The sequence below is a fragment of the Grampus griseus genome, assembly GCF_964374135.1.
Source record: "Grampus griseus genome assembly, chromosome: 13".
Taxonomy (NCBI): domain Eukaryota; kingdom Metazoa; phylum Chordata; class Mammalia; order Artiodactyla; family Delphinidae; genus Grampus; species Grampus griseus.
This window is the reverse complement of record NC_139007.1, coordinates 37,719,439-37,735,607: the sequence shown is the minus strand read 5'-3', so window position 1 is coordinate 37,735,607 and position 16,169 is coordinate 37,719,439. Positions and strand designations below refer to the sequence as shown.

At 40.5% G+C, this 16,169-nt stretch overlaps 1 protein-coding gene across 2 annotated transcripts in view; it reads right to left on the bottom strand.

The window, feature by feature from the left end:
* The window catches only part of SOBP (sine oculis binding protein homolog), a 158,148-nt gene that overhangs the window by 111,648 nt on the left and 30,331 nt on the right, over positions 1–16,169 (bottom strand). For both annotated transcript variants that reach the window (XM_082669224.1, XM_082669225.1), the window contains exon 4: positions 3,711–3,862. In XM_082669224.1, the coding sequence (XP_082525350.1) occupies positions 3,711–3,862 (152 nt within the window). The remainder of the gene's footprint in view (positions 1–3,710; positions 3,863–16,169) is intronic.

The following is a 16,169-nucleotide window of genomic DNA, read 5'->3' as shown; positions in this document are numbered from 1 at the left end:
CGTTTAGACAACAGGATATTTCCTGTGCAGAAGGAAAAAGATCAAACACAGGATATTTGGAAATGACTACTATTTGTGACCTTGTTTGTTACTCTTGTTTTAAGTGGGATAATGGTTACAAGGCATCACTCCCTTAGGAAAAAATATTTTTGTGTCTGTTATTGTGCAGAGTAAAACCGGTATTAGTTGGACTAAACACTTCAGCATCTCTTGCAAAACCACTAAGGAGTCCACAACTTTCCAACTCCTAGGCAAATCACTAGGTTAGAAATGTTCTCAAGTTCTTCTCTACGTGTGGCCTCAAGAAGGGGCTGGGAAGAGAATGAGCTATTAGGTCCCTGAAAAGTCTCCAGTGCATTAAGTAATGAGACTGACATCCCATTGTTCGGCTGATGCCATAGACTACAAAAGTATTTTTCTTACCCGTTGTTTCAAACACTTTTGAGTCAGCAATTGGACCTGATGGGGATAAGGATTCTACGAAATATGATTATGAATTAATACTGTACACTTCTTAGAGCCAACATCCTGAATTGTGTACGCTAGTAGTTAGGTTCCTTAAATGAAGACAGCTGTGACTCACAGTTCTAGCAGAAGTATTCTGAAGAAAGCGTACATACTTACAGTAATCCAAACTACTCTTCGAATTAAATTTTAAATTGGTTTAAAGATATAACCTATATGGCATAAAAGGTTAACTTGGCTTCAGTCCGTCCCACCTTACTTCACAGCACCAGGGTTTAGGAGAGAGGGATGTGACATTCTTAACCTACTCCATCAAACAAACACAGAGACCTCTGGAAAAAGGTTTGAGAAGCAAATGAAATTTAAAGAGCCAGTTTTCAGTGGGCCTTCATTTTGAGAGCTGGGCTATTTTTGTCCTTGTTTTTAGCAGAAAAGCAGTTCCTGCCTCTATCCCCGAGCATTTGTGACGAGGACAGCAGGGGAAGCACAGGCACAGCTGTCCAAATTACATTCACAAATGCAGGTGTTGCTCAGACACAAAACAGAGGTCAGCTGAATACTGCTCCTAATTAGCTACCTTTTCTACTAGGATTTTTCTTTGTAAAGTTATGCATGCGATTTGGGTTCAACTTAGAGACCATTTTTAGATCCCAGCATGCTATCCACCAAGAAGCGGGCTGTCATTATAAAGCATAATTTACAGCATAGTTAATTTTACATGTTTTTTTAGATTCTACATTATACCTAAGGCAAAATTCTGTTCTGCATACACATTATTCACTGTTTTCCATCCAGTTCTCATTATTTAAAATTGTAGAATTTAGCCAGAAAATCTTTTAGGTAGGGATGGGAAGAATTCTGCCCTCTTTCTAAGATTAAGAAAGTCCACAGTTTTAATAATGAGGACTAAAGACTTTGTCAAATGATACAAGAACAGAAGTAGCTATTTGCTATTGTCTTCAGTGGGGAACACCCTAGGGCTTATTACAGCAGTTCTTAGAAATGGCAGGATGGAGACTGGTATCTAATACAATCCATTAGGAAACCCAAGCCCTAAATGAAATGACCACAAAATCCTATCAGTTAACAGAAATGCAGCAGCTGTACATGTTTATTGTAATACAATAGGATATTGTTGCAGAGATAACACTCTTAAAATTAAAAAAAAAAAAAAGAATCCAGCAAGCGATGTGACCAGTTTATTTCTCTATCTGAAAAACGAGAATGTCTAGTGTGGCAGAGCTTTGGAATACATAAATAAGCGTGAAGATTGCAGAGAAGACAGGTATTGTATGTACACTAATGGGCTGCTGGGATCAGCTGTCAAAGTCACTGGCTAAACTTCAAGCCACTGCGGCTCCCAGGTTTTGCAGGATGTTCAAAGAACTACCCCAATAACTCCTTGCAGGAAGTGAAAAATAATGGTCTTTCTCCCCTTGCTGACTTTACCTACTATAAGTATTCCAAATACTAATTCCTATCTTGGCTCCCAGTTATCTATTTTGCAAAACTGTATGCTGTGGAAGTTTAAACTCAGTTTGACCTTAAACTTTATAATCACAAATATGTACACATTGTATATATGATATATATTATACATATATATTATTACGAACTGCTTTTTCAAACTGAATCAGGTGCCTTTCATCAAAGGCTTAAAAAGTTGGATCACTATGCAAAGTGTAACATGTATCACAGGGATTGTGACAAATTCATCTTGCTTGATTTTATTCACTACAGGCAGTCCATCAAGATTCAGACACATAACCCTTCAGAATCATAAAGAAACAAAAACCCCTGTTCTATAGCCATCTTCTGGGATGGAATGCAAAGTATTTTGTTGTGGTAAGTAAGGCTTTGAAGATGAAAGCACTGGGTCCACTCTTGTGATTGTTACCCCAGTGCTCAGCATTAAAAACGGGAGCCCCAGGGTCTCAGAGATCATTTTAATCCCCCTATATTAAAACAAAACGTGTCTCCCATGCGTTGCTCTAACTACCCTCCTCTGAAGCTTCACCGGCCCCTCCCAAGGGAAAGTGAACTGTTGACTGTCCCAAAAGAATTCCAGACAATTTCCTTACTTGCCTCCCTGTTCCAGTGAAGATTATGAGCCTAATTCTTAGAGACTGCTCCTAAAATTCCACCCCGCTGAATTCTGCAGCCTAATTCTTTCGGCATTATGTTTTTTGGCAGAATAATGTGACCCAAATTTGCAGTAGATAATTTGCTGCAACAGTGCTTCTTGCAATGCAGTGAGCACAAAATTAGCATTTCAGGATTACAAATAAGACTTTAAAAAAGTAGCAATTGTTTGCTTCAAAGAAGGACAGATTTTGATCTTATATTATGGAAATGGAACTGCTTAGCAAAATGTGGATGATTTTATGAATTAAGGAAAATTTACAGAGCAATGGAAAATAATCAAGAACTAGCAATTTATTTCAGTAATTGGTGGCAAAATGCAATAGCGGTTCTTAAAAGATTAAGAAATTAGCTGTGTGTGTATGTGTGTGTTGATTGTAAAGACATCATGCATTCCATTTCCCATCAATGGTGGCTAATGCTATTCTAAAAGGACATTTTTATATCTGAGATGTCTTAAAACAAATAAAACAAAACAAACAAAGAAACCATAACTATGGCTGTTCCTGTGTTCATCCACCATGATTCTCACAAACGCTTGGCTGTGTGAGCAAGGTTGGTTCATGTATTCATTATTTCATCTTCTCTCAATATCAATCAACTTTAATGTAAGGTGTCAAGAAAGACTTGACATTTTTCTTGATTAGAATTTGTGGATCAGATTTTGGAAAGAGCTAGAGCAATATTCGCAATGGGAACAAGTATAAAACTGAGTGGACTAAAGCTTTCTGGCCATGCTTCTGTGGCTAGTTTCTCAGCCTTGATAAGAAATCTCTACCACTTATCTTTCATGGACCCTAGTCTAGTACTCTACTGCTGGAGAGACACTGTAACTTAGGATACCAGCTGCGACCACCATGTCCTCATCAGATTCATTCACCCTCTCAGAATTCAAACACCAAGACAAGAGAAACTGAAGGGCAGGTTACACATTAGAAGAGGGTTCCTTATTCCAGAAGGTTAAGCATGACAGAGAAAGAGAACAGACAAAACAGAAAGAATAAAAGTACGGGGTGCGCACTGATTTCGGCTAGAAGCTAAGAGGCGCATGCGCACAGGGTGGTGAGGCCTGAGTGGGCCGCCTCTCTCTACGGTGCTCTTACCTTATTTCTCTTGAAGTAGGCTCGTCGGCAGGCCGCAAAGCACTTCTCGCTGCAGAAGCTTTTCACCTCACTTCCCATACTCAGGGAATAGCGCTTGATTCCCACTTTCTGGCACCAGGCACACATTATTTGTACATTTGACACATCATCTTCTATAATAAAAGTATAAGAAAAATGTTCATATCAGAAGCAAACATCCCTTCAAACTTAGACACACCCTGAACCTCACAGAGCTACTTGAGGTCTGTTCTTAATTTCAGTATCTCACCACTTTCTGACCTAGTAGATAGCCAGCTCTTGGTGGGAAGACTCAGTGCTTTTTTCTTTTTCTTTCCTTTCTTTTTTTTTTTTTTTTGGTTGTCTCCTAAGTTTCCAAAAGACATCATTTATTTAAAAACCAGAGCATGACTGCAGAGCCATGAGGATTCCTTGCACTTGGTATCCTGGTACAAATGCTTATTCTGCCTGGTTAAACCAGGCTCAGTACTAATGAAGCTTGTAAAGAGACCCATATCTTCAAAGGTACTGCTGACAGCCTACAAGATTCACACTGGGTGGGTTGCCCAGTGCTAACCTACAAATGTGATGCCCTCATGTGAACTTGGACAGTCAGGAGCCAGGCTCAATCTTGACCTGTTCCCTATTACTGTTACATGAAAGGGGGTGTTGTTTACTCCTGCAATATAATGGTTCCCGAGTGATACAGTTTCTCAAAGAAAGGAAAGATGTGAGTGGCCATCTTCTCACGATGAAAAGGCACCATCCTGGCTCACACAACAGTCTGCTGTGATACAGCCTTCCCACACTGCTGTCCTCGGGGAGGCGCAGGCCTGATTTAAATTCCCCTCCTTGTGATATGGTTCGTGGTCCCTGGATGGAGGAATGGTAATGGGGGTGTCAGCCATGAGGCCTGAGGTCACACATCTGCCCAGATCATTCTCAGCCAGACTGGTGGTCCTTGTAGCTCCTGTAGCACCTGCCACCCATGTCATGGGAATGCTCAGAATAATGTTAGGTGGTATGCAGATATTTTCAATATTTAAACTACTGTATTTCTTTTCCTTTGTAAGAGAAAAAAACAAATTTTACTAGCACAACAAGCCCAGGATATCACAAATACTACTGCTTAAAACAAAGAAAGGCTTTTAAAGTGAGTCAGTTAATAAAATATATTGAGGAAATCATAGTGCAGGTGGTAAGATGCTGTAACAAAAATGTGATGGTGATATTCAAATGACTAAAGTCTGGGAAACAGTGGTCTCTTTACAGGGAGTGACTGTAGGAGAGACTACAAGTAGAAGTCTAAGAAATATTTTCTTGCTGCCTCCTAGGGGCTTTCACTATATCTTACGTTTTCTCAGTCTTCCCCATTGACTGTGTGTGTGTGTGTGTGTGTGTGTGTGTGTGTGTGTGTGTGTGTGTGTGTGTGTGTGTGTGTGTGTGTGTGTGTGTGTATGACTGATTGCCACTATTAGGTGCATCTCTTCCTCCTTTATCAATTTTTTTTGTACTGACCCAGACTCATGCTCCAGACATGACTGGTAATCATAAAATCCCCAATAAGCTCTGGTATACTGTTGTCTGATTTCTGAATAAAATCCCCCAAAGACTAATTGCTAAGCAAGGCCTGGTCCGTGAGTTGTTGACATATTCATGGTTCATAGAGTCTGTCATGCAATCATTCCATTTCCAGGGAAAAGATTTGGTTTGAGGCAGTGCGGTCATCAGCCTGCAAAATTAGAAGCAAACTAATTTGTAGTGCAGTGATAACGGTATTTTCTCCCCCTGAGTGTCATCACTCAGAACTATGTAAAGCATTTTATTTACCTTAATGGAATAAGTGTTGTCATTTTAATGATCATTTTTATTTCACAAATTACATGTTGTAATTTATTGTTAATTATCAAATGAGACAGTGTAAAAGGCAACCTTTGATGTTAATCAAACATTTTTGATAAAATAACTTTCTTTAAATGGAGTCATAACATGAATTCAAATGTCATACAATGATTGTGTTTAATAATTTATTCTATTCAAAAAAAGATTTATTTATATTTTGTATGATTTCTAATATGGCATCTGTCTACATACAGACATTTTACATGGTATGAAAAATTAACAAGACTCTATAATTTACCTTAGAGTATGGAGGAGTTTTAAAAATTAAATTAGAAAGACTACATTTAGAAAATAATCATCTATCATTACTAAACTAACTAGCACTAATAGTTTCTATTTTCCCAATCCATTAGCTGCTTTAAAATCTTAAATTCCTGAAAAAGAATATGATACAGCAGAACTCTCACAAATGATCCGTTGGCAATAAGCTTGATTCTGGTGAAATCTGTAAGGAAAAAAAGATTTTATGGGGGAAATTATTTGGCCACAGAATTCAACGAGGAGACCCCACTTCCCAAGGATCCACTTTAGAACATGCATTAGGTTTCCCCTTTCGGTTTCTTCCTTTCAATAGTCTGCTTTGGGGGAAAAAAAATGTTAAGTGTTTTAGTCCTAGATCTTTAACTATCATAGACTAAAACTGAGATGACAGAGGGTGGAGAGCAAAGCTATAAGAAGACTGGGCAGCGGGCCTGAGCTCTGGCCTGGCCTGAAGGAATGATGCCTGGGGCAAAAAGGCCACTCACGGGTCTTTCTCCCGCTTTACTCCATCATCACCACACAGACCTACTTGTCTTTTTTTTAGGGGAGGCAAGGATAGTTTCTTACAACAGAGATAACAAATAAACAAAAAGTAGAATTTTAAAGCAGGTTATTTTTATAAATCATTTGTACTACAAAGTAACAAAACGGGAAGATGAGACAAAAGAAATTGCGTACTTTTGTATCTGGCAGTTGGAAAACTCTTAGGATGGTGGTTAGGATCTGCCTTGTTAAATAATTCAGTATCCCCATCCTTTTTTCATAAAATTCTGTTTCATAAAGGCAAACCCTTTAGAAAACTTCCATCAGATACCTCCTTTTCTGTCACCAAACTGCTATCAATAGCTAATGCTCCAAAGAAGCGTCTGATAAAGGGATTGTTCCAAAAGTTCAAGAAAACATTTTCAGATATCTCAGATATTCTAGTCTTATAAAAGTCATTTTTATTAATATATTTAAGAAATTAAGAAAGAACTGTGATTATTAAAGTTAATTTTGTCAGCTAAAACTTAGCTCAAAATTCTGCCACCAGACATGAGATGGTGCCCCATCTTAAACAATATGACTGCACCCCTAGAAAAGTGAGCTCTTCTTAAGTGCTTAAAGCCAAGGGGATAGGTTCATTTCAATAACCGCATCTTTTTTTTTTTTAATCTGAAACCCAGGAATCGTGTGCATGCTTTATATTAGCAAAATAAAGAGCCCAGCCCTTTAGCTTTCTGAATCTTATCTGCTTTCAAAACTTTTTTATTTAAAAAATATTTCTTCAAACTAGGGAAAAACCTGATTTCTTATATTTAGGCAAAAGGTCCCGGCCATTAGAGATGATATTGCCTCAAAGAAAATTCACGTAACAGATCTTTCCTTACAGCCATTATTAGCCTGTGTATTTTTCATAATGAACAATGCAGCAACAAATGCAAAATGCTTACAGCATTATATCACATTCCCAAAGTGAACAGTTTATATAACATAATAAATTTTTCATATGATAATATCATATAAATATGCATCAGTCAAAATATGCATGTTTCAGTTAATCATGAAAAGTTTGTACCACCTCTTTTGGATTTAATTAAGCAAAATATTTAGGGCATTATCTTTCCAATCTAATGTTCAAAGAGCTATAGAACATTATTCTACTTTACACCCCAGAAGGAGAAATTTAGATTAATTACTCTGAGATAAAATCAAAATTGTATTTATTTATCATAGTGCAGAGAAGTATGAAGTCAAGCATTTGTGGAATGCCTTGCTGAAGCTGTTTGAGAGACTGCTTTATCTGGTGACTTAAAAATAAGGATGGCCATTCTAGGGGCATTTTAATTGGCTATGAACATGCATACTAGCTTACCTGACCAGAGCCCAAATAAAATCAGGTGGGCCTTAACGAACCCCAAGTGATTAAACTGTAGATTTACCACCCCTCTGTAACTTTCATGGGAATCCAAGACTGAGGAAAAAAGACTGAAAGTATCTGCTGGTGATATTTCTCTCTTCCAACAGTTCCTAGAATGCACATGTCCAGATAATCATTTCAAGACTTGAATTATATGAGACAAGCTGCAAGACAATCTGAAGTGATTCCTGTGTGTTCTCCACGCCATGAGATGAAAGCACAGGTAACACTCTATCAATCTATTTGTTGAAGAAGGTATATTGAAGAACAGAATAAAGACATGGCCTGAAAGGCAGGCAAAAAACTAGGATTAAAGTTTGCTTTCTTTCCAGCCCTTCTTGTAATAATTGAATTCCAAAAACTTTAAGGCAGTCTGATTTAAAAGTCTCTATAGAGACTCTAATTTAAGAGTCCTATAGAAGCTTTTGTACAATTCCCTGTGTTCCAGAAATAAACATAAGGGAGACCCAGCGAAAATCTGGACCACTGAGTCAAAAGGAAAATAATGATACTTAGCCATTATTTACTATTTAATAGGTGCCAGGCACAGTGCTAAATTCTTTAAATCCATCACTTAGTCTTAATCACAGCCACTACCCCGCAGGCAGGCACTAACATTATCCCCATTGTGCAGATGGGGAAAGTGAGGTTTAGAGATTAAGTGATTTGCTCCAAATCACACAGCCAGTACAAACCAAAGCCAAGATGAAGCCCAGGGCATCTGGCTCTAGAGCCCAAGCTCTTGACCACTACACCTTAGAGACCACAGCCTTTCTAAATGGGTGAGATTATGCACCATCCACACAGACGTCCCTCCACAAAAAGGACTAAAAGGTGTCACAGACTCTGCTACTTACACAGCACACTGCTCCATGACACACTAATAGACAAAGAAAATGGAATCCAAATGGTCAAAAAGTCTTTGAGGAGACATCTGAAGTGTTAATCGATATTTGTTGACTGATTTTTTAAAAAACAAGTTAAAGGCCCACAGTGCAAACCTTTACTTCTTTATGACTATGATACTTGGATTTGCTGCAAACATTCTGTCTGAACTTTCACCAGCAAGTGCCACTTGAACATTAAATGATGAGACAGAACCAATATACCTGGATCTCAGGAAGCAGTCATTCTACTCACAGGAAAGCAACACTCTTCCCAGCTTTTTCTTTTGTAAGGGAGGGCAGTCACAGCAGGACATGAATAAGACTGACTTTCCATGTGGGTGAAGTGGGGAACCACTTACATGTGTAACTTCAAAGATGCCAATAAGAATATCCTAGCTTCAAAAAGTATCCTCAACTGCTCACAAAAATTTAATTCTACCATTAGAGAGTAATTTCCTGGGCTAAATATTTCTTATATCCTATTAAAACACAAATTCCCTGAAAGCAAGAAGGCTCGATATGTATTTGTCTATAGTGATTTATGCTTTAAAATGAGTGATTCTTTCTGAAGAACAAGTTTTCACAGAGAGTGATGAGAAGGGCTAAGGACAGGGCTCCAATGAGAAAGAGGAGGGCAGAGATGGGAGAGGCTAGGACAAAAGAAGCCTCTGGTCACTAATTTGCTAATGTCTAGCCCTGGGCATATAGGTAGAGCAAGCTGAGGGCTGCCAAGTAAAGGCAGAGTGGACAGAAAAACTACTGCCTGATCATACTGTAGCACAATGTCAGATATTTCCAGAATGACTTTTACATGTGAATTTAAAGCACCGTGGAAGTTGAAGGAGGTGGGAGGAATGGCATATCGCTAGGGATCTCTAGAAAAGAAAAGCAACAGGCAGATCCACTTATTACAGCTCAAGGGGGTGACTTTTTGTTAAGCAAATGAGGTAACAAATATATACTCCTTTGTGAACCTAAGTCACTATTATTTGAAAGACATTGTGATGGAGTATGGAGAGATGGAGACAGAGGAAACGGGTGAAAGTATTAATACTGCCCCTTCTAGTTGTGTGATGTGGGTAAGTCACTTAAGGGATAGTAATGCCCACCGTAACTCTAGCTGTGGTGAGGATCAATCCAGAGAAAGTAGACACATTCTTCATGTAAATGAGCCTTCCTTAGAATTACTGGCAATTAGAGCCATAAGAAAAGGGTAGGTGTCACAGCAAAGGAAAACATAAACAAGACGAAAAGACAACCCTCAGAATGGGAGAAAATATTTGCAAATGAAGCAACTGACAAAGGATTAATCTCCAAAATTTACAAGCAGCTCATGCAGCTCAATATCAAAAAAACAAACAACCCAATCCAAAAATGGGCAGAAGACCTAAATAGACATTTCTCCAAAGAAGATATACAGATTGCCAACAAACACATGAAAGGATGCTCAACATCACTAATCACTAGAGAAATGCAAATCAAAACTACCATGAGGTATCACCTCACACCAGTCAGAATGGCCATCATCAAAAAATCTACAAACAATAAATGCTGGAGAGGGTGTGGAGAAAAGGGAACTCTCTTGCACTGTTGGTGGGAATGTAAATTGATACAGCCACTGTGGAGAACAGTATGGAGGTTCCTTAAAAAACTAAAAATAGGACTACCATACAACCCAGCAATCCCACTACTGGGCATATACCCTGAGAAAACCATAATTCAAATAGAGTCCTGTACCACAATGTTCATTGCAGCTCTATTTACAATAGCCAGGACATGGAACCAACCTAAGTGTCCATCTACAGATGAATGGATAAAGAAGATGTGGCACATATATACAATGGAATATTACTCAGCCATAAAAAGAAACAAAATTGAGTTTTTTGTAGTGAGATGGATGGACCTAGAGTCTGTCATACAGAGTGAAGTAAGTGAGGAAGAGAAAAACAAATACCGTATGCTAACACATATATATGGAATCTAAAAAAAAAAAAAGTGGTTCTGAAGAACCTAGGGGCAGGACAGGAATAAAGACGCAGACATAGAGAATGGACTTGAGGATACGGGGAAGGGGAAGGGTAAGCTGTGACAAAGCGAGAGAGTGGCATGGACATATATACACTACCAAATGTAAAATAGATAGCTAGTGGGAAGCAGTCACATGGCACAGGGAGATCAGCTCCGTGCTTTGTGACCACCTAGCTGAGTGGGATAGGGAGGGTGGGAGGGAGATGCAAGAGGGAGGAGATATGGCGATATATGTATATGTATAGCTGATTCACTTTGTTACACAGCAGAAACTAACACACCATGGTAAAGCAATCATACTCCAATAAAGATGTTAAAAAAAAGGGTAGGTGTCAGCTGTGTGCAATCTGGAGAGGCCCAACGAGCAGGCGCCAGTCTCTTCAATCACATCCCCCACCAATGGATGACATCTGTAGACTCACTAACTCTGAATACAAAGAAAAACCCAGTAATTGGTTAAATTTATTTAAGAATAAAGCCATTAGATTTAATAAAAGCTTCACTTACATTTATTCTTTTTTAAAATTACTTAATTTGAATTAATAGTTGACAGGGTGTTGCCAAATATATCACTGTACTGCCAGATATTCTGTAATTAATAGACGGGAATTCTTTGTAATTATCACATCAACTATCCACACATGGGTGGATCTTTCTACACACCTGAGAAGTTTGCTCTTTTAAGAAATATCATAGGAACAACTGAAAATGTCTGCCACCTTGGTAACTGAACTATCAAAAATTGCCAAAGAATAGAGTCTGAATTAATACAGTTTTATTGCACTTGTTTCTCGTTAAAAGGAGAGATGCAGTTAAATGATAGCAGTTCCATACGATTACGATTCTTTATAGTACCTAAAATTATCCCTATTTTTCTTTTGGAAATAGAATTATTTGAAGTGATTTCAAGATTTTAAATAGTCAACACCCCTCTAAATAGGGTAGTACTTAACCCCAAAATAAAATCTAAATTGTTATATATAAACTAAAATTTGGTTCCAGTATGTAAAAGGAATGAGCACATATTACACAAAATGACAGGAAAATGATGGAATTTAAAATTCATTTTCAATTTTCTAATGGAAGTTTTCTAGCTGATTTTAAATTATTTATGTATATGATACATATACATGGGGTGTATATATATGTGTGTGTGTATATACATACATACATATATATATACAGGTCACACACACACACATATTTGTAAAAGATGTGACTTCAAAATGAATTAAACATTTACATCCAGGTGCAGGTCCCTGTGTTATGTCACTGGTCAAGAACGATGAGTTGACTAGGACATGGCCCTGCTCCCAAGAGAACAGGCAGAAAAGTGTGTGCCCCATCATTTGACAGGGAGAATGTGATAAGAGAGGAGTTCAGAAGCCTCTTCGAGCCTAGAGAGCACAGCTTCTGAGTTGGGTCTTGAAGGATTTGGAGCGGGAGAAAGTTCAAGAGAAGGAGGGAAAGGACAGAGGACCAGCAGGAGCCAGGAAGTGGCAGACACACTCAAGGATGGGGAGGAACCCTGCAGCAGCTCAGCCACTACAACTGCATGAAGAGAAAAGTAGGAATTAGACTGGGGCTGTGGGGCCTGCATGAGGAGTCCCTTGAATATCATCTTGCTCTGGGGTGGGAGGGGTTCCTCTTCATTCCACAGGTAATGAGGAGCTCCCAAACATTTCTCACAGGACATGACAGGAGCAGAGATGGGCTGAGAAATGTTACCCCAGCAGGGTGGATCAGAATTCAGAAGACCGGGGGCTTCCCTGGTGGTGCAGTGGTTGAGAGTCCGCCTGCCAATGCAGGGGACGTGGGTTCGTGCCCCGGTCCGGGAAGATCCCACATGCCGCGGAGCAGCTGGGCCCGTGAGCCATGGCCGCTGAGCCTGCGCGTCCGGAGCCTGTGCTCCACAACGGGAGAGGCCACAGCAGTGAGAGGCCCACGTACCGCAAAAAAAAAAGAAGACTGGACTCTTGTTCCACATCTTAGAAAAAAGCAACATGAGAGCAGCCTCAATGACTCATTCACTTTTGTGTGTTCAGTGACTAGTACATAGCAATGCTTAAGCTATGTTGAATGAATGAATAAAAGGATGGATGGATGGATGGATGGATGGATGCAGAGGAAAGGAGATGAAGTTCTGAACCCGTAGAATAACATTTCTAACAGTAGAAATGAAAAGGAAAGGATAGATTTAAAAGTGAGACCTAAACAGTCACCAAAATATAAGAATGTAACTCACCCAAATTCAGAGAATTCTTCTACCTGTGTCTCTAGTCAAAGCACACCAGGGAAAAGTCCAAAGAGTTCTTTGTGAAAATTGACTCTGTAGTCAAATTCAAAGTGAATTTGCTTTACTTCCAGTGTCCCTTACTCACTTATTTTTTCAACATTCAAACAAAGAAGGTAATAAAAGGAGAGATCCCAGAATGTCACAAAATAGTAATTCTCTCTTGAATACCATACTAAACTTGGATTCTTTAACAGACACTACTAAGCACATGTGTCTGCAGCTCCTTGACATTAACTTAAATACTTTCACTGATTAGCCAGAGTAGGGACTTCTGATAAGTCTCCTTGACAATCTCACCTCCACGTCTCAGTACTCAATATAGAGAGTTTGTCTTCCCTATGTACCCACCCTAAGAAGCTGGAATAAGAAAGGAAGAGGATAAAACTTAAGAGTAAGGAAAACCCAGAATCCTCTATGCAACATTTCCCAAAATACACTCCCCACAGAACACTAATACTATGGGATACTTAAAGGGGTGTTATTTTTTTAAAGACTTCCATGGTCAAATATGCATGGAAAACACTGGGCTGAACAACAAGTTCTTTACTGTAAGACTTTTGGGCTCCACCAATGTGTAATTAGAAATCTTCAAGAGGGAGATAAGAATGGCTGTATTTCACAAATTTGACCAGGGACAGGTATTTTCACAGAGAATCCACAAGACTGGATTTCTAAGGATGTCTCCCTGGGATGTTCTGCTCTACTACCCTACATTAGTGCTGAAGCATGAGCACTTCCATGTGGGCCATTAATTATGAGGAAGGTTTCTCCTCTGTTGCCCAGAATTGGATCCTCCATTGCCAGGAGTTTTGTCTGCACTGGGCAGAAGGACAAGTCCAGCAGCCGTGTGGCCAGTGCTGGGTTTGCTGACCAACACCCACCAGCCCTCAATAAACACCACCAGACTGAACAAAGACACCCACGGTCCACTAAGTCCTGTGGTGTCTGCTATAGCCATCATATACAGAGAAGGCAACCCTTTACCTGTAAAGTCCTACAGAGAAAATGGCAGAAATCAATAATAAGGCAATGGGAGAGTAACACTGCTCTTAATAGACTGGATAATTCATGTTCACTGGCTGGTTGCAATGGAAAAGAAGCTTGAGTAAACTCTTGTCCCCCATCCCTGAGTCCTGGATTTGACCCTCTGTCCAATCTCAGGTGCCCTGGGACAATGATGGGTTTGCTCTCCACCGGACCTTTCTCTCCTACATGGCTAAAGTCCACACACTGAGTCCCAGCATCTAGCCAACAAATGCACATGATTAGGGACAAGGGAGCAAGGTCAAAAAGTGTGCACGAGCACATGCATCACTGCTGGAAAAGCAATTCCGAGCCACTGCCCTGCATAGAGAGGCATCATCTCCAAAGAAACGCAAATAGCAGCATATTAGGACTAAAGGGTCAAGCTGCTTTATATAGGACTTCAGCGCAGGAAAAGTATACCCGTTACCCACTATTTATCTGAAGGGCTCATTTCCCCTTCTGAAATCTGGCTGTCCCATTAATTACACTTAATGGGCCCCGCAGTGGTTGACAAATCCCCCCAGAGGGAGAACCTTAATTGTAGACAAAGGATTCATTTATTTACTCTACTTTGTGCCAGGCACTATACTAGGGACTGCAAATACACTGGCAAAGAAGACAGACACGATCCCAATCCTCAAGGAGGTTTCCATGGCTGCCCCTAGCATAAAATGCCAACATGCAGTAGAAAAGGACCGTGAGAAAACCAGGCCTGCTCCCGGGGCTCTGTCACCACTGGGGGTGTCACAGGAGCCAGGTGTGCTTGGTGACCACAAAGCAGGTATAAGCAGCCCCACTGTGACTGACCAGCACACCAAGTCCCACCTCTCAGCATTCCAGGCAGTTCTACTAAGCAGCATACCTGCTGGGGCTACCATCCTAGGGGAGGGGAACTGACAGGCTAGAGACCAGGGGGTCAAAGGGACACGTGGGGAGGGTAAAGCCTTCGCATCAAGCACCACTGTCTCCTCCTCAGCCCCTCCTCTTCAGTCTCCTTCAACAGACGGAAGACTGGGAAGAACTTCACTCAACTAAATTTGTTAAAAGAACCAAGATGAACCCGCTGGAACACTGTCAAAAAGATAATTCACTCCCCTCTTCACCTTCCCATCTTAAAATATTCATTTAGATTTCTTGAATGAGAATGATGAATGATGGAGGGGCTCTCTGAAGGGGCCCCATGCCAATCCCTACTTGGGAATGTGATGGGACATCACGTGTCAGAACAGCGCCACTATGGGAAAGGGGGAGGGTCACACCCACTGAAACCTTTCAGAGTCCTCTCTTCTCTCTGCATAGTCCCCGTGGGCCATAGTATTTATGCTCTCCTGTGACTCCAGCTACCATCCATAAGATGAAGATTTCCAAATCAACACAGTTACTTCTCAGTTTATTTCCAACTGCCTCCCAGCATCTTAACCTGTCATGTCCAAAGCTACATACACACCTTTCCCCTAACCTGTCCCTTCACTGTGTTTCCCATCTCAGTTCCTGGCCCACGCATCCATGCAGTTACCTGCTAACAGAAATCTGGTCTCTTTCCTGCCCCTTTCACCTCCCACATTCTGATTAATCACCAGGTCCTCCTAAATATTTTTATAATATTGCATTCATTCATTCAATTACTATTTACCCAGTCTAATTGCATACCAGGCGTTACTCTAGGCTATACGAGACCCATCCTCATGGAGTTTACTGCTGTCGGTTCCAGTGAAGCCATCAACACCTCTCACCCGTACTACAGGTGGCCTCCCATTTCACTCCCATCTAGCTCATTCCCTCCACTCTGGAGGTGAGGAATTCTTGTGAAACACAAGTCTGATCACTGCTCTCACCTGCCCAAAGCCCTCCAGTGGCATCCACTGCCCTCCAGAAGTTGGAACTCCTCAGCATGGCCTCTCCATGGCTCCCAGGACGAGGCCAGTCTCACAGCTTGTCTACTCTCGGGCCCGTGGCTTCTGTTGCTTTCCTTGAGGCTCTCTCCTCTGAGTCTTTCCATGTGCTGCTTCCTCCCTCGACCACAACCTCAAAATCCTTGACCAATTCAGTCCTATTGCTCCTCCATATCCTAAACCTCCTCCTATGGGAGCCTTTCCTGACCCTGAACCTGGTCAGATCCCAAAGCACCCTGTACTTGATCATCAACACACTTGATTGAGATT